We start from the raw sequence: 27,670 nt of genomic DNA on the forward strand, positions 1-27,670 counted from the left end.
ATTAAACTAAATTAATTAGTATTAAATTCCATTTAACCTAGTAAAATATGTACTGTGAAACATTTTAGATTGATTTCCATGCGTTTGGTTAGTTAGATGGCTACTTATTCGACGAAAAAAAAACAAATTTTTTATAATTTAATATTATTAACTACCATGTTAGTAAAAATAGTATTATTTTTTAATTTACTATAAGTGCCTTTTCCCTACTTCTTTTATAACAATTTTTATTATGATTTTATTTTTAAAAAGAGATGACATGTTTCTTACATAATAAGGCTTCATTACAATATTGGCCTTACTTTATATTCGATTACATAAGAGGCTTTTCTATAAGAAATAAGGTTTATTTCTAAATAAAATAATTCCATTGTCGGATTACAACAAAACGGGAAAAGGTAAAACGTACCTATCATCCTTTACAATAGGATTTTTTTTTCCCAAAGATAGTTTACATTGAAGAAGCCAATTATGTGTTTTTGATGTTTTTTTGGTTAAATATAAACGACATCCATTGTTCATAAATAACATAATATTAACTCTGAGGTAAATTTAAATGATTCAAATTAAAGTAAATAAATAAAAATATTACAGTTTATGTTTGAATGGTTATTTATTTGTGTTTAATAGTGATATAATTTATAATATGATTAAAAAAAAAAAAAAAACAAGTCTGTTTGTGGTTTAATTGGTTATAACTTATAAATTTTTAACTGTAAACATTTTTTTTAAGCTATTTAAATGTGTCTTGGCGCTATTATCATAAGAATCACATAAAGTTGTTAATTAATTATTAACAGTAAACCTTAATAAGCGTTCATTTTATACAGTACTCATCTAAGGGTCTAGATATAAAATGATAAATAACATTGAAACTATTTTATTTTTTAAAAATACCTAATTTCCATCATACATATTGTACAATATTAAACGATATAATTATATAAATAGTTGTACTTACGGTTATCACGAAGCCAACGAGCATAACGAGCTTGATGTTCTGGGTGTTTAGGCTGGTAGGCGGCAACGTGTTTTAACAGTCGCCCAGTTTGGCTTCCGGTATGCAATTTGGCCAATAACAAGTACGCAGCTGTGTAACCGTTATTTAACATAAGACATCGTTCCAACATAGTCACTGCATCTTTGGTCCGATTCATCAACCTAACGTATATCAAAAGTATAATATTCATACATGTGTGTGTGTTTAATTAATAATAAAGAGTAATATTAAAAATAACAATAATAGTAGACTTTTTAAAGAAATAATAATGCATCCTTTCTTTACAAAGTTCTTGAAAAAATCTACTTTGAAATTCGAAAAACTATAAATTTAAGTTATAAAAAGGTTTAATATGCAATATTCTAAAGACCCACGTGAATTCAGTTTACAACTCCCTTCTCCTTTCAAAAAAAAAAAAAAAATAATAAGGATTATATTTAAGGACTTTTATAATTATTACCTATAAACTTGACCCAAATTGTAATGAGCGTTGACGTGCCCTGGCGAGTACCGGATTGCGGCCAAAAAATGATGTTCAGCATCCCTAGACCTTTCCATCAGCGTGCCTAAGTTGTTGTGTGCACTCGCATAAGACGGCCATAACCTAGAGCGTAAAAATTACAAAAGTAAAGAATATTATTGTATAAAAATACAGTAGTTTTAACAGAAACAAAAATTCAAGCAAATAGTTTATAATTCTATAATTTCTGTTGATGTTAGTTTTAATTAAATTCTTAAAAACAATTTGACACATACAAGGCATAAAATATTATTATACTCCAAGTTATATCATGTGTGGACATAACTTCAAAGAAAATATAATTTATTTGTTAAAATCTGAGTTATATTATAAATTTAAGACTCGATTAAAGTATAAAAATTATAAAAAAATTATTTTATTCGTCAAGAAACAAAATAAAAATATATTTTTAAGTATATGTATACTATATAGTGGATATGTTTTTATTTATTGAGAGCAATACTGGTGAATCCACTGCTATAGATGAAGACATTATTTTAAAAATAAAATAAAATATAATTTGATAGTTTTTCTTTTAATATTCATTCACCTTTATTTTTTATTAAATAGTGAGTAAGACAATTTTTTATCGAGAACGCCGAGTTTTAAGTGAACTTTTTCATTAAAAATTTCACGACACGTCTTACGCGCCATTACGCCATACAAAATATAATATTTTTACTATACAATAATAGAACACCGACTGAGTTTTTTCGTTCTGTTTTCGTTTTTACACAGCAGACACGACTCGAACATTTGGCCGAGCGTCACAGTAATAATATTATGCAAGTAAGAATAAAACATGTCGTCTGTATCCGACACGACTTACTATGTATAGGTACATCGTATATTCACCGTCATCGTTGCCTGGTTGACTACTACGGCGGCAACGACAACGAAGAAAATCGATTTGTCTCGCGCTGTTTGTCCGCGACTCTAATGGAAAAAGTGTCATCGGCGAAATCCAATTTTGGACTCGTCACAACAATACCACACACAAACACACACAACACACACTCTTATACTGTGTTTTTTTGCCATATGTTGACATAGTATTCCTCTCCATCTGCGAGCAGTGAAAAACCTCTTTACACTTGTTTGCATAACCAAAGTAGCAGTTTGAATGCGCGTGTGTATATCATATCAATTCGCTTATCGGTTTTGATCTCCATATAATGCTTATCGAGAAAAAATAAAAATAGAACGAAATGCAAACCGTTTGTGTGCACTATATCAACATAATAATAATAATATGTAATATGTTAACCCAAAAATCTCTTGTTCGACAGCACGCCTTTTCGTGTTTATGTCATACGCACACATATAACTACACATGTCTCGTTCGTCATTTCGTGATATTCCGTCGACGTCATTAGAAGGTTGACATAAATGATGGTATATACAATATATATAATCCAATATCAAACACGCAGAATATTACGTTATGTTCACGAGGCGACAAGTACGACGTCGCAAACGAGCCGATACGATAAAAAAAAATGTCTGTTCACCCTATCATCGGCGCTCTTTTTTTTTTTTTTTTTTTTTTTGACACTCTGTATACAAAATATTGTACATAAAAATTATTATTATAATATTCGCCTGCACCATAATCCTACCACTAAAGCTCTCGTCTCCACCACTATGAGTCTGTTCCTGGTTCGCACACATACACATTGCGTATATATTATACGGCGTGTAAGCAGGTTAAATCTATAATTTTTGTGCTTTTTTTTTTCGTTGAAGACCAAAAGAGTGATGGATGACGTGTAATAATTTCAAAGGGCCAACTCTCATAAAATGGGTCGTTTCATCTTTTTTTAAGCTCCGTGTTGACTGAGCGTTTTTACACGGTGAATGAATAGTTTAATATAAGTGTCCACACCAGATGGGTTTTGTCGAGGTGTAAACGACCGTTTTTTATATAAATCAGCAAATTTAACATGCATGTGATTTTTGTTCGTCATCCTTGAACCACATGCATCTACTAATTTCAATCACGATTTTATCTAAAAGGAGCTCAATTTATTATTATTATCACGAGTGATGGAAATTAAATCATTTAACAAGTATGATCGTGGAGAGGAATTTTTTATAAGTCACAGTAAATAAACACAGATCTTAGAAATTATAAATTTATAACTAGTACCAAATTTTGCTTGTTGTACGTAGCTCTATTTCTAAACAGTAGATAATATTATTTATTTTTTTCACGTTAATATTAAAATTAATTTTAAGTATAACTTCTATAAATAATATTTTTATATTATAGTAATCAACTATTGTGCAAGACTAAAAATATAATAATAATAATGTAGAATAAAAAACACAATATTTTTTTGCATCTAACTATTCAGTATTGTGAGTTGTAACAAAATAATTCTAAATTCTGTTTGAATTTATTGTTTAAGGTTTTCACTGAATTTTTAATATCATGAAAAAAATGCGTAGCAAGATGAATATGAAAATTTAAAATGTACCATGAAGACGTGTACCGTTGATATAACCAACACATGTGCCACATCTCACACAAATAGCTTTTATCGGAGTTCTAATGATAATATATTATACTTTTATTAGATTTTATCACTAGAAACCAACCATTTATTAGGATATTACATAATATCATTCAAACTTCATTTTTTTTTTTTTACTATTCTAAATATTTAGTTTGAATCAAAAGCTTCAATATATGTATCTATAAATATATAGTTTTTTTCCTAAACATATAATATATCGTTATACGTTGAAAATTGAATACGTAATATATCCATTGGGATCTATTTCTTCCTTCTTTTTAGTCTTTAAAGTTGCATATTATTCATTCGAGGTTTTTTCCTATTTTTTTTTTTTTTTATCTGGCACGCAATGCGCCGCATATTTCCGGTACGTAATAAAAGTTGAAAAAGCGTAAATGTGAATGTATTTTTCAGCTTCTGTGGTTTCCTCTCTATACCTCTTGATTTCCACACACTTGGGCGTATCCGTATGTTTATGAACTGTCCGTCTACACATACGCACTCGCGCGTAATCCTCCTAGGCGTGGCCTATGTTCAACTTATAAATACGAATTTGTTGCCGACGGCTTATTTTATTCACAACCCTCAGCTATGCAGCACACGAACATATATTTTCTATAATATATACACACACATTACTCACGTCTCACACTTTCGCGTATATTATATTATATACAAGCATACACGTGCTGCCATTGCATTGCGTAGTAATTGAAACCGTGGTCTGGTAACATACGGTGTGAACACGCAGTGCCTGAATAGTTTTAATGCATTGCTATATTTTTTGTGTTAATCAAATATAAGATCATTTTATTTATATAATAGTAATTACTTACAGTATGTCAATCAAAAAATTAAGTATAAAAATTATGATTTAAAAAACACTCGAATAATATTATTAGTAAATACTATAATTTATTCCATAATATTATTATTATCATTATATGTACCGTGTATATTTTTTCTAATAAAACATAATATTTTTACGATAAAATGCTTACTTTACTTTTTTTTCGAATGTATCAAATTATCATTTATGTTTAAATATAGTAAAACATACTTATACTAATAGGAATTGGATCTAAACTAAAAATATTAGGTAGTTCCTACTAGGCCCTAAGAATATTGAAAACCGAATCCAGACCGTAACCAAAGTTAAATATTTTTAAATAACTAGAATCTATATTATATTTTTAAAATTAAAAAAATATTGTAACTATTTAATACTGGATTTAAACGGAGCCATAATCTTAACTGTGAATTAATATTTTTTAAAACTGAAACCGGAATTAAAATCATTTAATACAACGATCTAGTACCAACACTAGAACTAAAACTTTATAAACTATTCTTTGCTGTATATTTAACATCAATAATATGATAAATAACTAATTTAAATAAATAGGAATGGTTTATTCAGTTATAAGTTATATTTTATTTTAGGAATTTAAAAACACACCCAAATCGCTGCTTTTAATATAATTTTATTTTTTTTAAACCATTTTGACAGTTAAATTCAACTATTAAAATATTGGTTTAAAAGATTAAAACGGTTATGAAAAATATAAATTATGTAAAAAATAAAATAAATTATACAGACTATCTAGATAAGAATATGTTTTGGATATTGAAGTGGATAATATTGGATTTAAAATCAGGTGAAAAATGTTTACATTGTGGTGATAATTTAGAACAGTTTAAAATGATATGGGTAATATAATAATCTTTAGGATTGTTAAGTAATATGAAATTGAATGAAAGCTTATACGGATTGAAGCAAGTATAGCGTGGCCAAATAAAAGATGAAGGAATGGTGTAATGTGTTTCCTAGAGAGATTGTTTTGAAACTAATGTTGAAGTGAAAAATACCAAATGAGCAATAGCAAAATAAGATGGGAAAGTTTATCAGTGATTAAATTATAATTAGGTTATGTGTTGGAGAATTAACCATAACAATTTTATTCTATCGCCTGATTCTATAAGTAAATTTTATAGACATTATAAATTAGTTATCAAAAGAAAAAAGTTGTGATTTGAAATTTGAATAAGTTAGAGGAAAGAGACTGAAAACAGTAAAATGAGTCTATGATTAAAGAAAAATTAGAGATGTTTTTAACTTTCATAATTTTGTTAATTCATAGCAATATTTAAAATTAGAATAATTGCATTACTTTAATATATCTATTACTAACTATTACTCTAATTAATTTAAATTATTATTATTAAATATGTTTATTACTTTTTCAATAGTTATTACAAATATTGACTACAATAGTTACTAACCCTGCTTATTTTATGTTAAAATATGTTTGAATTATTCTATTAAATTTAATATTAAAATAATAAAATGCAAAATTTAATATATTTAACTGAAATTTAATATATCAAAATAAAATAAGGTCAACGGAAATGAACTCATATCTATACGTATTACGAAGCTCATGTTCGTTTATCTAGTTTCCATTGCCCTAGGGAAAAATAAAACCCCCCTGTATTTAAAATGAGGTGGATTTTTTAGTTTATTATTTATTATTATATTTCGTATAGAAAAACACTGTGCTTGGTCAGATCTCCTGTTTCATTGAATTACGAGCCTCCTGTCCCAGACTCGGATTACCCATTAAAGCAACTATATAACAAAAAATTTTCCTTTATTTAAAAAAAAAAGTATATTTATTATTTATGTTAATAATTTATATAATATATACATATAAATATATATAATTACGTAAATACATAAATATTATTATGCAGAATGTACGTGAGAAAAATCTAACCAGTAATTTGAGCAATGACCATTGTATTAAAATATTTTAAATTTGCTTGGAGTCAGATACAGTGAAATGTAAAAGTAATTGTTAAATATTTTTCAGATAACATATATTATCACTAAAATTTTTACAACTTACATGCGACTAATAGTTTATATAATGATAATAATAAACTGTTATTACAATTGTCTACCACAATCGTTTTTATAAAAAAGTTATTAATATTTTTTATGTTTATCGTTATATTTTTTTATATACTATACTTTATATTAATTTTAAACGTTATGTCAACTTTCTGAATTGAATTTAGTTATACAAAATAAGAATAAACTAAAAAACAATTTTTGTATTTTGTTCGAAATTATTAAAATGTTTAAAGATAAAACCAATTTTTTTAAATATAGGCGAGAAAATTTAATAAAATAAATTTGTGAAAAAAAAAAAAAAAGTTGTTGATTAAATAAGTATTAGTTCTTTCAGATATATTTCTCTGAGCATTTAAACCCAAGCTTGGAACTGACATAATTCAATAAAACAAACTTCTATAAACTCCCTTTATTATTATCATATCAAATTAAAAAAAAGTATTTCGTTGTTTCATTCGACACATTTTTTTTTTTTTTAGTTTTTTATACAACATATATTTATAAGTTCCGTAAGTTATATAGTATTATTCTGTTTATAACTCTGACTATATTATGACCTTATTTCGCCACATTATTTTTACTTTAGCTAACACGAATATCTATTATAAACTTTGTGCATTTGAAATCGATTTTAGGACTTATTTACATGTTTTATTTTACTGTAAAAATATAAAAAAATAAAATATACATTTTTTTTTTTTTTAAATGAACTACTTTCAATTTTTGAAGTGGAAGGATGTATTAGAATGATACTATGTATTCCGTAAGGAGTTGTGCCTTATCGATTTAACGGGAATAAAAATATATACTCGTATACATAAATAAGAATGCTACCACTCTAAAATACAAACACATTTAATCCTAAGAGCCATTTTAGCAGGTGGTGAAAAAACGGGTTGAATTGTAATGTAAAAATGTGTGTTTGTTTTTTTTTTTTTAAGCTACCAAAAAAATACGATGCATATACGCTCTGAATATGATGTTGTCAAGAGACAAGAACTTAATCCACGCCCATAACAATGCGTTTAGTCTGTGCGTCCATTTATGTTTACAGAATCTAGTGCGTGAACTTCTAAGCAACTGTTTTAAAAGTTTTGGCAATACACGTAACAACGACCACCAAGACCTCGAAATTCACCAATTCCATGAACATATAGAAGTATTTTGTGTAAAACTGTTGAAAATTCCGTAAGTAACTAGATATTATATTGCCACACAACGAGTGAGCTGAAACCAAACACACATGCAGAAATCCCATGAAATCTCGCAAGCGACGTAACCGATTTGACCGGAGTTGAAATAGAGGGAAAAAATGCTAAAACAATTTTTATCCGAGTATTTTCACTCGACGCAAGTACGCAACAAATTCAATTTCCCCTCACGCCGTTGGCGAAAAAGGCACAGGAAAACGTTATACACGGCTACCCCGGCCAATCTACCCACTCCTCCTGAGTATAGTTTACGCATAGTTGACATGTAAAACGAGCAAGGCTGTAAACAAAGTTCAGACGGCGGCGGTGGTAGCGTATATTCTATTTCATCGTCTTGACGTACATACATCCAGTGTGTCGGCGCACTGCACGAAATGACACGTAATTTTAAGCATGAACGCTTTTATCCCATTTTAGTCCAATATCAGTCGTCCACCCAACCTACACCCTTACTATCCACACAAACACTACTTCTCTTTACATAATATGTATGTGTGTGTTTGTGTATGCGTGTATGCGGATTCTCATTGGATCATTGTATTATAGCACTGACGCCACAATACAAAATATTGCTTAAAACATATTGGTAGGGAGGATTTATGAATCGAAGTCCTATGCGAAACAAGCATCATCCCCCTTCGTTACCTATCTCGTACAACAGTGATATAGCATTCGAATACAAAATGATTACACGACTGTGTGACGAATGTATATCACCAGGATCGATTCTACACAATTCCCAACAACACTATCGCCACAACGCGCGAGAAAAGGCTCGAAGGGAATAATAATAATAATAATAATACGTTATATTATTATCCAGGGTAAAAGACAAGTCGATTCTACAAAAAAAATCTGAGAGTGGAATAAAATTAAAATATTATACTGGAGTTATGAATAAATGCACAAGAGTTCTATCGAATATTCCATTTTACCTTTATACGCAAGTGTATCTTGCTAACTCTTGTAATTCGTTTGATAACCGTAAAATAACTAAAAGATTTTATACTTAAAACATAAATATAAGTAATAAGAAGTTTATTAAAAATAAATTTATTCATTTACTTCTTCTTTCAAATTTCAACTCGATTTAACAATTTTGTTTTAATTAGTATTAAAAAATGCATGCCAATAAAATATACATAAATTATAGTTTAGCGAAAAATAATAAATACTATGTAGTACAAACATTTAATTCAATAATATATTCGAATACAAAAAATTAATACATATATATTTAAAAATATAGAATTTAAAATATGCTGATTGTGTGTTTATACGCAAGAAATGCTCAACTTTTTGGTATTCATATCAACAACAATTATTATAAAGCTTTTAAAATTTTCATATTGTAATTAACTGCGGGAACTGTGACAAACGGCAGTTAAAAAATATGAATTTCCGAACTATAGGAATTTAAAATTATTAAACGACACACTGAATACTATCAAGCAAAAATTATATAAATAATTCCATAGTATTGGAGAACTGAAATAACAATCGCTACTAATAAAAAAAAAAATAAGTACTCATAAAGTACAAGTACAAATACAATTTTAAGTAAAGAAAACTTATGAATTATTCCAAAATAAAATAAAAATATATAATATTCTGAAAAATTATAAATTATAAGTATTCAAATTTCTCAAACAAAACAGAAAATTATTTGCGATAATGCAATAATTACTTAATTAGAAAAAAAATAATTGACATTATTGAATAATTACTAACTCATCAATAGTAAAAATTATAGTTAATTTTTTTTGTCAATTAAATTTAAAAAAAAATAAATAATTTTGGAAATATAAAATCCATATAAGGTGAAAAAATAAATGAGAGCAGATGATTTGAGACGTTTGGCAGAGGTAATTGTATCAAGCAATGAAGGTTTTCTATATCGAAATCAGCTAATACACACTGCTATAGTCAATAGATTGGTACACTATGTCGATAATATTATAGTTTATTATGAAAGAAAGTTTCACAGAACTCGGGTGTAGTGAAGATTGAGCCGCTATTAAGTTGATGACGGGTCACAAACCTCGTGTAACGAACTGACGTGCACTTAACGTTGGTTGCTAATGAAGACTACAAACTCTCTTCTCTGTACCCTATGATCGTCGTTATATTTACTTAAATCAACCCAAGGTCATAAAATAAATCACCTTTCGGAACCGTTTCTTAGTAAATTATGATGACAATGTACTCAATTGTTTATCGTAACGATTCGAGAAAATTTATCGTAGTTTAAATTAATAATATTAATAAAAACAATAACTATACTATTAAGATTATGAAGTTTCAAACGAAATTATGTGAAAAACAATAATATAGCGTTTTATTGGAAAAATAAGTTCTCATTCATATAATAAAATATACGAAACTCTGATTAAAAAAATATCCCAAATCTTACTTTTACATATTTTCAATACAACTAAAATACACTTAAGTAAGTTAGTTATATTTTTTTTTAGATACAAATGTGCATAATTTTTTTTAGAATTGATTGGTCCATTTTTATACATAATTTTTAAAATCACATAAATATAACCTTCTTTGTACTAATATTTTAAGCATACATTTTATGGTAAAAACATTAGTGAAAAGTTAAAATGTTTTCTAACAATTATATTTTTAAACGAGAGTAATGTTTGACTGTAATAAAATATGTTGTATAATCTATAATATCGACTCATATTTTAAATATTAAATTATTTATTGAAATATAGATAATTTTTGGAAGATCAATTGGTTATTTCAAAATTTTTCAACTCATAATTTTTAAATATAATATAAAACACATTTTCAGAATAGGTTTTCGACAAAAAAATATAAAACAATTTTATCTAAAATCTTCAGTTTAATGAGGGTTTTTGAGATGTTTACGATAATAGTCGAGGTATTTTGCGGTTTATGCTTGTCACTACAGTTGTAGCATTTCCTGTTTTCGTATTTATTCTTAAGTGGCTTCTAATGGACCTCTTTTGCTTTTAAGACATAATAGTTTGTTTCAAAAACTTAACATTAGACCAAGAATTTTTTTTCATTGTATTTCACTGAGCAATAAATCGAACTAAGTCATTTGGTATAATGTACTAGTAGTAAAACTATATCGTTTTAAGTATGATATTGGTCCAAATTACATTTCTAAAGTAAAGAATGATTCCCGTATATATTTTTATGACACGCACCAGGTGTCTTGAAAAGTATCTTTGTAATATCAATATTATGCATGATTCCAATAGTAGTTGCTGAACAGTAAATAAAATCTACCTTATATTAAGCCATTAATGTTATTGGAACACAAACGACACTCAAAATTGTTTGCTCTAAATTGAAATAGATTAATATAATGTACGTAGACATTTTTTATGTTTTTTATTGTGTAATTGGTATCTGAGGTTTTACGAGTATTTCGTTATGAAAATCAAATACTAGTGCACATGTCTATGCGTTATTAATTGTACTTTTTTTCTCCTTTTGTAACGTGTGAAATGTTAAATAAAATATTACAGTGAAAAATCTAAAATAGTACAATCATTTGGTCAAAATTAATAAATTAAATCTAGTTTGTACTTTAAGCAGTTCAATGTTAAAAATTCCAAGTATTTTATTTTTTCTATGGTTGGAAAAAAAAACAAAAAAAAATTATTTTTACACAAAATTAGATTTTATTAAATTTATTTATTTATTTAACCACAGAAACTTGAAATTTTCATCAAATATTTCAACACCTTTTAAACTATTTAGAAACATAAGACATTTTCAATAGATTTTTATAAAAAAAATGTAAAAAAAAAATTCACAAATAAGAAACAATTCTTAAAATGTTATTACAAAGTTCCTAATAATTAGTTCGTTTCTCAACTAAAAAATATCAAAAATTTAGAGCGATAATTTATTTTTATACAAATTTAAATTTAAAATGTTGACGGAATTCGTGGTAAAATTGAAAAATACAAGTTATTTTGTTGTTAGAAAATAGAAATATATAAAATAATTTTAAATAATTAATGTTATTAAGAGACCTTAGTATTTCTAAAAGGTCTTAGAATTAATATAAGTATATAAGCGCTTAGTAAATTAGTAATATTTTGTATTTAATAAGTTTTAAAATGGTACTACTTTTTTATAAGTATTAATTTTATTGAAATAAACAGTGTAAGATAATAATAGACTATTTAGTATTAAAGTTTATAAAAAAAATATTGAAAAACTTTCACAGTTTTAAACTTTCAATAATCGAGCAAGATCTGTTTCTTTTGTTTTATCATTTTATGGTCAGTTAACTACTGTTAGGGGGGGATGGGTAGAAACTTTTATATTAAAAGATAAGATAGTGATCTTTGATTGCAACTAAAAGTTGGTCTCTTTTCTCGTACGCTTCATTAAATAAATTTAAATAACTTTTAAAAAAAGAAATAAAATATTTTAACAAACTTCATCTAAATAAATTAACTAATAATAATAATAAAAACAATGTATAAACGTTTATTATATTTTCACTGATCGTTTTAAGTTTAATAAAGTAAAAAAAAACAAGCTAAATAAATAGTATTTGAAAAATGTATAAAATAGTTTGTATTTTATATATATTTTAATACATTAAATAAAAAACTAGGCAATTTCAAATTATATAATTTAAAAGTTCTTTATTTATTAAAATTCGTTAAAAATGTGAATCGAATATAATAGTACATAATATTATATAATAAAAATATCTGTTTAAAATATTATAAAAAGTAGTTAAATTTATTTTACAGTATATGTATAGCAAACGTGGCAAACATTTATACAATGTTATTTTTTCTTGATAATAATAGTGAATATTTCAAAGAAAAAAATTCCAGGAGTAAAATATGTTTTTGAAAATATTTATGGCAAAAATATTTGAGAGCCAAATGTCCAGATAATCCATTCTATGAAAATGTATCATACTTAATATTAAATACCCAAAATTTTAGATGAAACAACTATAAATATTTCAAAATAAAAATTTAAAGTTTTAATATTTTTTTATTGATACATATAGTCACATAGATTGTACAATTTATACTATACATAAATTATATAATTAAATACAGATTATGTTTAAATATTTATTATTTCACCACTTAATAAATAATTAGTTGTATAAATAATATTCAAGAAATTAATATACTTTTTTTATTTTTTTGTGTGCATGTTATGTATTTATTTAAGTTATCATTATAAAGATATAATAGACATAATCCCAAAGAGTTTTATATTAACCTTTATAAACTGTAAATATAACTATACTTCAATGTGCCCAAAATGTTATTGCATAGCAGTTTTTCTAAAAAAAATAAAACCACAGATAAATCGTGTCCATAAATAGTTGCCAATTGATTCCTACGTCGAAGTCAAATTTTTTTCATTATCTTATAACTTTTTTAATTATCATGGCAACTTCAAAGTATTACTAAACTGTTGAGAATTGCCTTCGCTCTTAACAATGAAATAAAAAAACTAATTTTATAAAACAATCAATTTTAAAAACTTTTTTTATGATTATGTGAGCAGTATAGTTAGCCGTATCTTAACTAAGAATAATTTTTTGAATGTATACATATTTTTTTTCAAATATTAACATTGATTAATTTATTCATCAAGAAATCATAGAAATATAATGTATTTATAAACAGATAATATTAAAAAAAAAAAATTACCAAACATCAGTATAGTAGCATAATATTTAGCTATATAACCGTTATGAACGCTTAAGCCTAAGAATTTATTATTATTATTGTTAATATATTATAAATATAATATTCTCGTATTTTATTCAAAATAATTAAAGTTTATTGGGTAATTAATTCATGTTATTATATAGTTAAACGTTAACAATGAATCAAAAAAAAAAAATAAAAAAAATAATGCACAGTAACTATAAAATACTTATAGTACAAATACGTCTAACTTATTGATTTTGCACAATAAATTCTATTTAGGAAATTAAAATTTTCAATTAGTTTTCATACTATGAATAGATTAGACGATTAAAAAATTAATTAAGAACATAAAATATATAACCAAACAGAAATCGTGATTCAAAATAATGTTCATACATATATAAAAAGAGCTTACCGGAGGTAGATGAATCAAAACTGTATTTATAATTTTTATTTTTATTTGAAAAAAATAGATAGTAATAAAATTTAAAAAAAAAAGTAATATTTATGATAAATATTATAGATATTCAATGCAGTTTTGTTCGATTTGATATCTATATATTAGTAATACAGCTAGTTATAATTAATATTAGTCTTTTATCTTAGCATCAGTACTTTCAAAATTAGTAAATTTTTCATTAAATAAAGAAAAATATTCATATTAAGTACAAACATATTCTAATTTTTTATTAATTCAACCATGATTTAAATTGTACTTTAGTTTTATTATAAAGCCATTTAACAAAGAGTTATAAATATCAGAATAATTTAACTAGGTATAAAAATTATTATTATAATGTTATCATGGTAAAATTAATATTTTATAATACTGTAGTCATCAAAATTCTGTTAAATTATTCTTATTTATTATGCTATTATTTAGAAAAATAATATTACATCATTTTTAAAACTTATTATACTTGTTTATAGCTTATTATTAAACATTTATGATAAGAGGGAATAGCTATAATCAAAGAAAAATTATGTGCATTTATTATTCTTTGATATTCGTTATTTTTGATAAATTATATTTTGATTAAATATTTATATTTAAAATAATTTAAATCAAAATACACAATTGTTTTTTTATAGCTTCAGTTATTAATTGTATAAAATTATCCCTAAAAAAATTATTGTGTTTGATTTATTTGCGGTTGAATGTAAAGTAATAGACTGAGAAAGTTCTGTCCCTCTTCTTTGAAAAAATTGTTTTATATTGTTAGCATAAAATATGACTCAAGAGTGTCTACGGTCTTGTTGCAAAACTATAGTAGATGGAAAGTAGACTCTTGTGGCTATAGAATGATACATGTTTCAGTGCATTATCTAAAGTCAAGAGACGAGTTTTCAGACGAAAAATATCATTCAATTTGTCAAACCGTTAAGGCAGAGTTGACATATCCATTTCAAACTTACACAAGTGTAATATTACTATCGTTTAAAATTATTCCACACTTTTTTCTTACTCTACACAGGGGAACTTGTATACCTACCTGAAAATGGGATTTTACCTGATTTATTACAGCAGAGATATTGTCGGAGAAAATAAAACAACTCAGAAAAATGAAAATTGGTTGTCGTCTGGTAAGAAACACATGTTGGTTATTTTATAATTGTATTTTATATTTCAGTCTAACAAATTAAGCAACTTCAATATTATTAGTTTTGAAACTAATAAACGCTCATAAAAAAATAAATTGTCCAAATATTACTAATCTTTTATATGTGTCCTTTGCATTAGTATAATCTTAGTTTTTAACGTTTAAAAAGAACTTGTTACCGTATAAAAGAAGTTTACAAAAACTCAAAGTTAAGTATATATAATAAATGTATTATATTTTAAATTAATTTACTTGAAGACTCAAAAAAAAAAAAAAAAATGATACATTTATTTTCATAAATAATAATCAATATTCAATAGCATATAGCAATTTAATAAATAAAGAATAAAACAACTATCAGCAATTGTCAGACAAACATCCCCTAACATTTTATTATGTTATTAAAATGTTAAAATCTATAGACTTTATTGTATTTATAGAAGATAATAAAAAATAAATTTAAATATTTAGGAGTTTTATTTTTTTACACAAGTATTATATCTCACAAAAAAATAAATAATTATTTACATAAGTATTAAAAATATTCATAAATTTACACTTTTTAGTAATTATAACTATAATACGAGTATTAGTGAATTATAATTTCATTTATTTCGTTTTTTATTGATTGCGATTGTTTTTATAAATTATTTAAATTAACGTAGTTTTGGTAATTACTTATTAATATTTACATCGTTTACATCGTATTGTTTTTGATGATTCAAATATTTTAACTTTCAAGTATTAAACAATCAATAGTAATAATATTTTTATTTTTATTATGCTAATATAGGATTTAAACTATTTTGTTTTTTTTTATTTTTCAAAATATGTTAAGATGTAAATTATAAAAATGTTCTACAGTAAAAGATAAATTTATCTATTATTTTTTTTTTCATTTTGGTAAATCGATAATTTAATATTAATTTGTTATTATTTATTTAATTTTTTTTTTTTTTTTTTTTTTTTAATATGTTACATTATGGTAACAACAAAATATTTAAAATTTTTAAATATTTGATGAAATGATAAGTCATGTAGGGTAACTTAAAACTTATACGTGAAAAAACTCAGTACTGAAGCTTAGTGTTATGTGTTAAGTCTTAGACCGGATAGACGATAAGAAGATTGTTTGGTAACAGGAAATGAATACTCGTGTTAAGTTTTCAGGGATGGAAGAGTATACAAAATTGTACTGCTCTTAATAGTATTTTAAATATGTGTGTTGAATTATATTACATATTAGATATTTAAAACAACGTCAAGATGTTAATTTTCATGCAAATTACGAAACACAAAATAAATGAACGCATTTGTTTTCAAACCATCATCATCGAATTTCTCACTAACTCAGTTTTTGGCTGTGATCACTGTGCGGAAACTAAAAACCCACACACTCTTTGCAATTGTTGACGGTATTTGAAAATGTCTCACGGAAGCTGAACGATGGTTTAAATACCGTGGCCCGAGGGGAATAAAATGCACGAAAACGAATGATTAAAAGCTTAAAAGTTTGTCAGATAACAACATAGAAAATATTGTTTTAGCCAGACAAATAAAATAGAATTACAAAATAAAAAAATAGTTACTAAACTACAAGCTTTACATCCAACTTTCATGCTTTTAATTGGTGGTCATATATTTAAAAAAATTTTTTAAATAATTTTTTTTCAGAAATGCGAATTTTTTATTTTGAAATACTTAAAAAATTATTGAATGAATGAAAAGGATTATAATGTAATACCTAAGATTTAAATATTACTTAAATTATAAAAAAATATATATAATACCAAATTTGAAAAAAGAAAAAAATTATTTCAAAATATTTATAGCTAGGCTTTAAATTTTTTTAACGTTTTTATTTTTGCTTACACATAACTGAATACAAACGTAAAAATTATGTTAATAAATAACAACCTGTTTGAAAAAAGTAAAATAATTATAATAAAGCCTAACAATTGAAACTATTAAACACAATGTAATCAAGCGTAGTGAAGCCACTATCAGTAAGAGAATAATATAAACAAAAACGTATAATTTATGCTTCACCGAAGTTTTCGTTATATCCCAATGGAGCTTATTTATATTTTAACATGTCACGCATAACAGCGGCAGTTTATCTTGCGCTTTGTGCACGTTTTAACCTTTAACAGAAAAACAAACAGTCCTCGGATCCCTCGTCATAAATATTGTCTACGCGCTGTTAGAGTATCTCCACAATAAAACTCGTTTTTTTAATACCCAACCGTCTTCGTGAAAAATAACCAAAGATAAAAACAGAAGGGACGCCGAGATATGGTTGTCTTTTACGTCTTGTAATAATAATTATTTTCCAGAAGACAAAAAAATGTTCGCATATATATACACACATTTAAAAAAATGGCTCAAGATATCCGCCTCTTTTGTGGCTTTGAAACTGCAACGACTTTTCATTTTTTAAGAGCAAAAGCACGTTTTGAAGATAGAACGGTCTTAACACTAAACAACTAAAAAAACTAATACGAACGTCGCTGTCAGCATCCACAAAATTTTATAATCTAGAAGTGTTTATTACTATAAGAAATTATAATTTATTTTTTTGTAATCTAGATATTATTATTATTATTATTTACTACGAGCGTAATTTTTAGGTACCTACCCATAATTTGCTATTGCATTTATTGTTCTTATTTAATTCTAGTAAAATTTGTATGCATACGTACCTAGTCTGAATAAATCATTATAGTTTATCTAACATTATTTATATATTTTTTTTTTTTTAGAGTAAATGCGTTTTTAAAATCTTACCTTAACGCCTCTCTGTAGTGATTTACAGCTGTTTTCGTGTCCCCTACATCCCTTTGGTAATTCGCCCAGTTATAGTGCATTTTGGCATTGTGTGGCAAAGTCTTCAAACCGGCCCTGAAAAGTCACATCACTTAATATATATTGTGATTCAATGTATGAACTATCTGGAAACTTGAGATAAAATATGCATTGAATGTTATCGATTTTTTTACGTTACATATTAATTTAAAAAAAAAAAAAAAAAATCATCTAAATTATTAAATTTATCAACGAAAAGTAAAAAATAAAATATGAAATTGCAGAGATAAACTATACTCATAATATACCATAAGTATTAAATAAAAAAATAGTAAATGTATAATGCTTAAAAATCAATAATAATGTTATACAAAAAAAAAAAAAAAAACACAATAAGTTGCATATTTATCAATTTTTGATTACATTTTAAATTTGAGTTGTTTTTATATTTACTTACTTAATAATAGCCGGTCTAGACATCCAATCACTATTTCTTAGCACAGTTCTTGCTATAAATACCAAGAGTGTGAAGCCCACAAAGAATTTTATTGTAATTAACACCCAATTTGATGATTTTTTGTGATTCAAAATTGTTTGAAGACCATATACACATAACAAAATGAATCCCATACTGTAAATCAATATAATATTATAGTAGGTATATAACTATAAAAGCTACAAAAACTAAATTTATAAATTAATTAAAAATAAAAAAAAACCCTAGAATAATTATGTTTTATATTAAATTTATAAATATACCTTTATAAATAAACTCAATACAATTAGCAAAGTATTTTAAATTTAGCATTTAAACGAAAAATAATAAATAGTTTAAAAAAGCTAGAAAATGAATTGTTCATAAATTTATTATACTAAATACTATTATAATCTCATTTTTTATTTACTTGATTTATTTTTTCGAATTTAATTTAAAAAATATTTTTATATACAATTGAGATAAAGTTATAAATGTATAGATAATAATAATAATAGAAAATTATTATTATTATTTATACAATGTATTTTGGTTTTCGATCATTATTAAAGTGCTTGTTAAACTTTTATTTGTATTATTTAATTACACAAAACAATAGTAATATCAAAAAAGTAATATAAAATAATAGGTTTAATCATTGTTCCTTAATACAATGTTATGGTATGAAATAAATACAACACAAATTTTAAAAATATTTACCTGGGTATGTAAAGTATTCTTTCAGCCACCACAAATCCTACTGTCACTAAAAGATTAGAAGCAGGAATGTAAGGGATAATAAGTAAAAGAGCTGATAAAACTTGAGGACTATGTTTCTGTGTCTGAAAATTACAATACAAAATATTTAAATTATTTACAATCAATAAATACTTATTATATAAATGTATTGATATTATATTTATCATGTAATTTACATACGTAATATGATTTAGCGTTGGTTATAAATGACTTACATCATACAATTATAATTATATTTCAACTCTTATGTGTATATTTTATAGTGTTAAGAATTACAAAAATCATATTTGATAAAAAATTTAACTTTTGTAAGATAACACTAGTGAGAAAGTACGATGATTAAATTATTTGTAAAAATATGATTGCTACCAGGATAGTGAGTAGTTGAACTGAATGATAAATTATGAAATAGTTGTTGATATCTAGATACAGAATGAAAAATTTAAATAATTTAATAATTCGTTTTCTTTGAACACAGTTCTACCCAAATCTATGGTTTGATTAGCTTATTATTATTTTTAGTTAACGTCATAAATTTTATCGTAAATCTAATAAAAATCTGGTTGTGGGATAAAAGTAAAATATCATGTATTGTAAAATAAACGACATTAAACATTTTTTTCCTATGAGAAGTGTTTTAAATCAATCGAATATTTATAACAATAATAATTTATTATAATCTATTTAATTACCACATACACAAGAGTTTCAAAAACGCGTGAGCTGAATTTCAATATAAGGTCCTGGTTTACGTGATACGATTTGTAGTATTTTAGTCATAGATGTTATATTAAGCTAGACTAAATAACATGTTTAGCTAAAACGGCTATTTATAATAATAATTATGATTTCCTTCAATATTTAAAGCAACAAAACAGAGCTTTTATTGTAATTATTATTTGGAGAACAAAATTAACGGAAGCAGTGTTGATGTACGTGTTCAGTGGGATAAATTACTAAATGCTTACAACAGAGGACGGATACAAGGGACGTTATTTTTTTTCACGCAAACAATAACAATAAAAAAAAACTCGAGGTTAGTGTTCCGTAAATTGAACCCGCGAATACAGCGTTTTATATTCCGTGTATATTTTCCCCTTTCCGTAAAATAGACGGAATAATATTATAATTTTCTGCCAATGGGGAATTTTACGATGGTGCCTAAAATTATTTTATACATATTTGAACAGCGTAAAATTTCAACGCCAAATTACTACCATAGTGGTTGGTTATAACCGTTGTTTTCGTATGCATACATGCAAGTCCGCGGGGATTTCAAATAAAACCCAACGAAAGCCCACTCTAACTGAATACCACGTCAAATAGATTGAATATTATTGTCAAGAAGTGTGTCAATCGGTAGCAATGAACTACTACGTGAATTTTATATATACGTATACCTACGTACGTTTCGCAATATTTTAATACATATCCAAGTATAATAAAAAATAACGGATATTATGAAACAACATCATAGCTATTAAATAGTGCCATGGCTTTAGTGTATAAATCAATTGATCAACAGTGTTGTATATGTATTAATAACATGAAAAAATGAACTAAAATCATTAAATTAAAATCATATGTTAAAGATAATTTATTTATTTTTTACACTAAGGGACTTTCATGTACGCTTTTCTATGTATATACACTTAATTTAATGTTCTTCATCCGTTGACCTATTTTGGCGTTTATCTTTGCCAAAATATTTCGACCAAATGTTAACGAGCTCACCAGGTCGACCTTTCCCGCTTATCATTAAATGCCTCTCCGAATTGATTGTGCATAGAATTCTGGTATCCGTTTTGAATTAAACTAACATTTACCCGCCAATACCTTCGCTAAAATGAAAACAGGAACCCGAAAATGTATTGGAATCAAGTTGAAGTTGGTCATATGAGTAGAAGGGGTAAGCATACCGGTCTAAAGACGCAGGTTTAAGGACGGAAAACATAACTCATGGAAAGTCCACCTTCCGAAATCCCGTTAGCACTATAGAATGTCGCACACAAAATCTCCCTACATTAATTATGGCCATTTAGTTGGTTACATTACCTCAACTTAACGTTATTATGTTAGTTTCATACTTTTGTCATAAATATTATGTTTAATTTAAATAGATAAATTTTTATTTCCCCAGTGAATTTAAAAAATATTTTAATCGTAAAGCTATGTTATCTGTATTATCATACTCAAAAATTTTAATTTTTAAATTTTAAAACTTTTAAAATGTAATAAGCAATTATTCTAAACATTGAATAAACTAATAAAAAGGCATATAATATGTTTTAAATTATTTTTTCAGAGAATATTGTTCAAATATCCTTAAAACATCAAAAGTTTTTTTCAATCATTTGTATTTATTTTTTTTAACGGTTACTAAACTTAATATTCGTATCCATACAATTCTAGAAACAATCAACAACGAATGTGTCTGTTAAGTATTATGTTTATAAACTTAATCATGTTAAAAATTTAAATTATAGGTAAAGTTATTTTAAATACGTTAAAAAAATTCAATATACTATGATAAATTAATAATAGTAAAATACAAGTTAAAATAAAACGATAGTTTTAAAATGAATCTTTGAAGAATTAATAGATATGCAACTATTTCATTTTATAATGATGTTAATATTAACCACGAAAAATTAAAGATTTTGTGAATTTAAATTATACAAATTAAGCATTATGAAGAGTATACAACTTACGTCCATGTCAGATAATATCTTGCACGTAGTGCACAATAAAAATGCTGCAGCTACACAAGTACCGATGTTTCTGATATCATTCAGAGACGTGACCAACGGTAGTGAATTCATTTGCCAGTCATGACTCAATGCCGACGGACACAACATCAGCCACAGGTTGAATGCAGCCACATAACTATAGCTGAGGAATCTAGAAAACATATTTTTATCTTATTTATCGATTTAGTATAGATAAATTACTTATAGTCAATTATTTTAAACTTAATATTAATTAACAGCATGTATTTTAATAATTTTAGAATACAAGATAAATTAACGTACATTGATAATTAAATTAGTACTAATAAACAAATATTCGTATTAAATTTTTCTTTTTCTTATTAGAACATTAATTAATGTAATAAACGTAAAATATTTTAACAATTTTATTAGATTTACTAAAGTTATATCAATAGTATAGGTAAAATATGAAATTAATAATCACTCCAATCCCTATCATCGATAGATTATTGTTAAATTGTTAGGAAACAAAGATATTGATGATTAACTAATTATCTGGAAGTAATTTAATTTGGCACAAACAAAAAGTACATGATAGTTTATAATATTATATAATTTCCAATATTCAATAATATATATATATAATATTTTTATAAATTTAAGGATTTTGTGTAAAATTTAAGAATTTAAAGTTTACCTACAATGATTACGTTAAGTTGTGCAAGAAGATATTTAGAAATGAATAACTATTATATTATATATTTTAACACATTTATAATTAATAACAATATTTAATCCGGGACTTTTCCCAAAATAATAAATATTACTTCTTAATTATGTAAAATTGTATATGATAGTTCATGATTTACTTTTTAACTTTTATGTCAAAAGAAGATGAATAATCATTTTAAATCTTATAATATTATATCTAGCGCTTAATTTATTTATAAAAAAACTAGTCATTTTATATTTTTATTTATTACGCTATATTGTTAATACAGAATTTTAAATATTACTTTAAAACGTCATTCAAAAGTATGTATTTAGTAGTTATTATTCGAAATACATACAAGTTGAAATCACCGCAAGAAAACATGCAACATCGAGATAGTAAAATGACGTTTTTTCCACCGTTGTTAGAGAGCAGAATTTTGCATCTCTCAATTTTGCCATCTTTTTTTTTTAATATTACTTGTATTTACCGATATTCGAAACACGTACAGATAGGTTAGTAAATTTTGTGAGGTCTAGGAAGGACATTAAAACCTTAGAAATACTATTGGCAGCGATTTCTAGGGGATGTATACGAAAGTACACTAAATTACAATGACATTTTTTTCTCTACTTCACCTTTACGAACAGTATAGCAAATAAAACTAAACTCTATGTTATGAACAATTAATTTACATAGACGATTGCGTGAATTCTAAATATTTATAAAATATATGTACGAGTATGCGCATTCAATAATTTTTCATGGACATTATTAATTTATTTTATCACCATTATACGTGGATTAAAAATCACTGTGTGTTTTACGTTTTTAAATTATGATCAATTGTATTAAATTATTGTATAAAAATATTAAATAAATAAAAATAAAATTACTGGGGTAATATACGTTTCACAATTTTTAAAGCAAGACGTCACACCGTTGAGCATAATATAATTTATTGACAAAAAAATTAAGAAAACTACTATCATTTCCATTCCTCTGTAAAAATAAATGTTGCGATTTCTTTTTTGTTTTACATAAAATAATCATGGATAATTATTTTGATAAAAGTAATCAAATTTAATTAAAACGAATACGCTCAGATGAAACAAGGTTAGTATTAAATTCCAGTTAAAACGCATAGAGTTTAAAACATTTTGTAACATTTTAGTATTTGAGTTACTAGACTGTTGTAAAATTGTCAGCTAACTCTTATACTGTAAGTATAGAACACGATGATTTTAAAACGACTTTTCAATATATTGTATAGAATACTGTTGTAGTGGTCCACATCTCCCGATTGAATGTAATAGGATTAAAAGCAATAATTGAAAACAATCTTTTACGATTCCTCTTTTGTTTCAAATAAGATTAATGGCTTTTAATACTCGAGTTTTTAAAAAGTAACATCTGAGGCCTGTTTTGTTAATACTTTGATAGTAATCAATACAAAACGTTTAATAAAAACCTATAAATTATAATCATCTTTTACGGACAAATATAATTGTCATATTTCGACGTATTTCTCACTTAAATATACCCTATAAAATTGTCAACAAATATTTCTGAATTGTTCTTTAAGTATTTTAATATCAATAAAATGTGTATGGATTTCAGAAAAAAAAAACACAAAGAATTTTTAAACGTTTTAAATTTGGGTATTCAAAAAGTAAGTATAAATTAAATTATTGTAAAGGAACCATTTGGTAAAAATAATAATAATAATCATATCAATAATCACGAATAAAGTTTATGTAGTATGTATAATGATGCTTTATTACTTAATAATTATAGCTGTAAAATATTCCGAAAAAAAATATATATGATTTGATATTTTTACTCAAAAACGATGCATTTTTATCGCTATAATAAATATCACTTCTATATTAATTAGATCATGTGGTGATGAATCATAGAATGTTATTAATTGTGTCATTGTTAAATATTAAGCTACATAAAAGTTACTATAGTAATATTTAGATTGGTCACTATATCCATATCTAATATATATACACTGAACACTCATATCATACAGCACAAGTTTTACTAACTTTTGTACGAAAATATCTCGCATTCGTTCCTTCGCTATCAATTCTTTGAATATCCTTAGAGTTAAACAGACAAAACAAATATCATCTCGCTTTATCTAAAAGACTTGGCAATCATCTCCATTGGACTGAGCCCAAGAAACTCTGAGTGTCTAAAAGTCATTAAGCTATGTTTTTTTTTCATTTTTTATGTTAAGGATTGACTAGTACTTTAGTCTCTAGAGTATTGAAGTAAATTTTGTATTTTAATTTTTTTTATAATTAGGAATTTATCTTTAATATTTTTTTAGACAACGTGTTTGAAAAAATATTTCTATTTAAAGTTAAATCAATATTTTATTTATATATATAAATTAATATACTATATAAATCATTGATACGATTAAATTTATGATATTATATACATATTCTCAAATATATTATGTTTAGTACATACTACTTGTAAAGGATTGATATAATAATTAAAACACTACTATTATTTTATTTAATGTAAACAAAATAGATCAATATAAAAAAATATAATATAGTGTAGTATTATAATATACAATGTATTTACATTATTTAAGATTTAAGTCAAATTTAAACCAGAAGCAAAACTCTTTCACTAAATTATACACAACTATAAAAAGTGCCTATTGGTAATATTATTATTTATTATGTTTTATGCAATCACTTAAAACTATAACAAAAATTAAAATTGACTAATATGAAACCTACTGTATAATAACGTTAAAAAATTTAAAAGGATTATGTTTTATATACATGGTTAATGAGTTAAAAAGTTGTATTAAACTCAACGGATTATGAATGAAAAACCCCAAAGAATTTATAAATATATATATTAATCTAATGAATAAATTGAATTTTTAAACATAGATATCTATATCGTATTTTATATTCATGATTGTTACTTACAAAGTAAATTTTTTATATATTCACTTATTGTAATAAATTATGCATATAATATTCTATTAATAAAATATTTAAGAAAATCTAGAAAATAACTTATAAAAAAGTGAATTTGAAGTTTAAATTTTATTTACTGAACATACACATTTGATATTTAACAACATAATAATTTCCGTATAGAAATGTCTAATACTGCCAAGAATATATTACTAACTCAACATACTTCTTTCTTGATGATAGTCTTAAATTAGTTTCTTTGCATACAATTATTGTTAATTGCAAAAACAGTATTGGATTTTACAACAATTATTTACTAATTTTCTGGAAATAAATTTAAAAAAAAAAAAACATTCGCATAAAATGGCTCATATAGAAATTATAACGTTTGATTAAAAAAATACTATTTGTTATATTTCAACAGTTGAACAGAATCATAGACATTTTATTTATTTAAATTTCAAAATTGTTTTTACTTACAAACATCAATTTGTTAGTTCTGTATTATATTAAAGTATATTTTTATTAGTCTTGTAGAAGTCGAGGCGATAATATTATATGTAGGTATTTACCTATCAGCCTATATTCTATATTATCTATTACATTAACTTAGTTGAATATTATAATATAATAGTGTTTAGTTTCAACTTAAGTTGGTTTAAAATCGTATTTTGAATACAATTTAAGTTGAAGCATAATGCACATACAATAACAATATATAAGTTTATATACCTAATCATGATATTTCAAAACTTTGACGATAAATAATAAAGCTATGTGAATTTAGTTAAAAGTAATCACGGTGAACCTACATATTATTTAAACTTCGATAATAATAATTGTGTTTAATTTAAAATAAATCAACTTAAATTATATTGTTAGTAATAAATAAATATTATATATTTTAAATTATTTATTCAAATAAACATCTTCGCTAGGAAACATATTGATATTCATACATTAAAATATATTCAAAGTTTTAATAATGTTCAATAAAAAATAAAATAAAAACATCATATTATATTATATTAAGATATAATTTCGTTTGTGAAAACTTGCGATTCAATTAAATTAATATAATAATATTTTAAATATTTACAAGTAAAAATACCTATCTAACTATTTAGTTATACGATTTTACAATGAATAATAACAATAATAATAATTGTTATATTATTATTACTTACTGAATGGCAATTAGAAACAGATAAAAAATTAAGAAAAATTAAACATTGACTGGAACTCTGGTCTAAACCCAATAATTTATGCTGAAAAGGAGTCGTCGCTCTAAAAAGACTCAAAATGGGTCACAAGAATCACTCATGGATATTTGATGAAGAAAAAAAAACCTCCTATGTAACTCTCTTGCCACACAATCATAATTATTATAAAACACTACAATTCAATGTCCAATATTCAAGGATATCAGAGAAGAATGTCAAATTCTAGATAACCTATACTAAACCTATATTAAGCCCATATGCGGACGTAAAAATAGTTATAACCATCTTAAAAAAAATTGAAACTTTTAACTTAATTTAGATTGATCCAATATAAATACCCTTCATATAATTAAATATTATTTACTTAACCTAAAATAATTCTAAGTTATTAACCTTATTGTTGACGCTATAACAATAAAGAAAAATAAATACTTATCATCAGTAATAAATTAAGTTTTTATCTATTTATTTTTAATAGATTAAGTATCATTTTCTTTTACCTAGATACATATTGTAATATTTAATTTATTTTCAGAGAGTTATTTTTTTTAATTTCAAAAACTATTT

The 27,670-nt window shown here is 24.7% G+C and overlaps 1 protein-coding gene across 1 annotated transcript in view; it reads right to left on the minus strand.

Moving 5' to 3' along the window:
• Positions 1-27,670, minus strand: part of LOC112601341 (transmembrane and TPR repeat-containing protein 1-like) — a 103,255-nt gene that overhangs the window by 29,188 nt on the left and 46,397 nt on the right. Inside the window, exons 7-12 of the mRNA XM_025348913.1 lie at positions 22,212-22,401; positions 19,462-19,583; positions 18,724-18,897; positions 18,249-18,362; positions 1,461-1,604; positions 962-1,161 (exon numbers count right to left, since the gene is read on the minus strand). Coding sequence (XP_025204698.1) covers positions 962-1,161; positions 1,461-1,604; positions 18,249-18,362; positions 18,724-18,897; positions 19,462-19,583; positions 22,212-22,401 — 944 coding nt within the window. The remainder of the gene's footprint in view (positions 1-961; positions 1,162-1,460; positions 1,605-18,248; positions 18,363-18,723; positions 18,898-19,461; positions 19,584-22,211; positions 22,402-27,670) is intronic.

Source organism: Melanaphis sacchari, unplaced genomic scaffold (assembly GCF_002803265.2).
Source record: "Melanaphis sacchari strain LSU unplaced genomic scaffold, SCAv2.0 Contig77_pilon_pilon, whole genome shotgun sequence".
Classification (NCBI taxonomy): domain Eukaryota; kingdom Metazoa; phylum Arthropoda; class Insecta; order Hemiptera; family Aphididae; genus Melanaphis; species Melanaphis sacchari.